The sequence below is a fragment of the Charadrius vociferus genome, unplaced genomic scaffold, assembly GCF_000708025.1.
Source record: "Charadrius vociferus isolate BGI_N301 unplaced genomic scaffold, ASM70802v2 scaffold730, whole genome shotgun sequence".
Classification (NCBI taxonomy): domain Eukaryota; kingdom Metazoa; phylum Chordata; class Aves; order Charadriiformes; family Charadriidae; genus Charadrius; species Charadrius vociferus.
Window position 1 is genome coordinate 20,523 of NW_009646225.1, and position 878 is coordinate 21,400.

Genomic DNA, 878 nt, shown 5'->3' on the forward strand with positions numbered 1-878 from the left:
CAGCTCCCGTCCACTCCACGGGCTCCTGCGGCGTCTCCACCGCGAAGAGCTGGGAGGAGGCCGGGCTCAGCTTCTGCTTGGTGGGGGTCTGGCAGCGGGAGTTGGCCTCTGGCGGGAAAGGCAGATGTCAGGCAAACACAGCATGGGAGAACGCGTCCTTGCCGCACAGCTCCCCAGGGCAGCAGCCCCCAGCCGTGCCCTTGCACCGGCACCGGCACCTCCCGGCAGCCCTCAGCACCGGTGTCGGCTGGGACGGTGGCACCGGCCCCTCGCAGCAAGGCAGCACCAGAACCACCATGCCACCCTCCCCCCGCAGGGCTGGCACAGGACAGAGCCCCCTGACCAGCGCAGCAGCGCCAGAGAGGCCCGAGGACGAAGAAGCCGCTCCCTTCCCTCTGGCCCCAAGAAAGCACTCGCCCCTGCAGGTCCGCAGACAAGCCCCCCACCTCGACAGCTCCGCAGCCATCGCTCTGTGCCGTGGTGGGGACAAGCACACCGACGGGCGCTGCCCTGCTGGGACACCTTCCTCGGCACCGCCAGGCACAGCGCACGGAGCCGAGGGCTCTTGGCTTCGCAGGTCCCAGCAAAGCTCTCGCTTTGCTGGCACCATTCCTCCTCCCTGGGGCAGCACAGCGCACCCCACAGCAGCGCGGGCAGGACCCGGTGTCCCTCATGTTTGTTTAAGCCCGGCTGGAAACACCGTTTGCCAAACTCCAAACTCCGCAGCGGCGAGCCAGGGAGAGCCCCCGCTGCGAGGTGCCACCCGTCCTTACTGCTCGTACCGCCGCAGGAGAGGGGGTCTCTGGGCTGGCATCGTACCCGAGGAGCTGGAGGCCCACTCGTTGCCCGTGTCTCGGTCGCTGTCGCCCTCCCCCGTG

General features: G+C 69.0%; 1 protein-coding gene across 1 annotated transcript in view; it reads right to left on the reverse strand.

Moving 5' to 3' along the window:
• EZH1 (enhancer of zeste 1 polycomb repressive complex 2 subunit) overlaps window positions 1-878 on the reverse strand; it is a 12,323-nt gene that overhangs the window by 4,986 nt on the left and 6,459 nt on the right. Inside the window, exons 9-10 of the mRNA XM_009895125.1 lie at window positions 820-868; window positions 5-108 (exon numbers count right to left, since the gene is read on the reverse strand). Coding sequence (XP_009893427.1) covers window positions 5-108; window positions 820-868 — 153 coding nt within the window. The remainder of the gene's footprint in view (window positions 1-4; window positions 109-819; window positions 869-878) is intronic.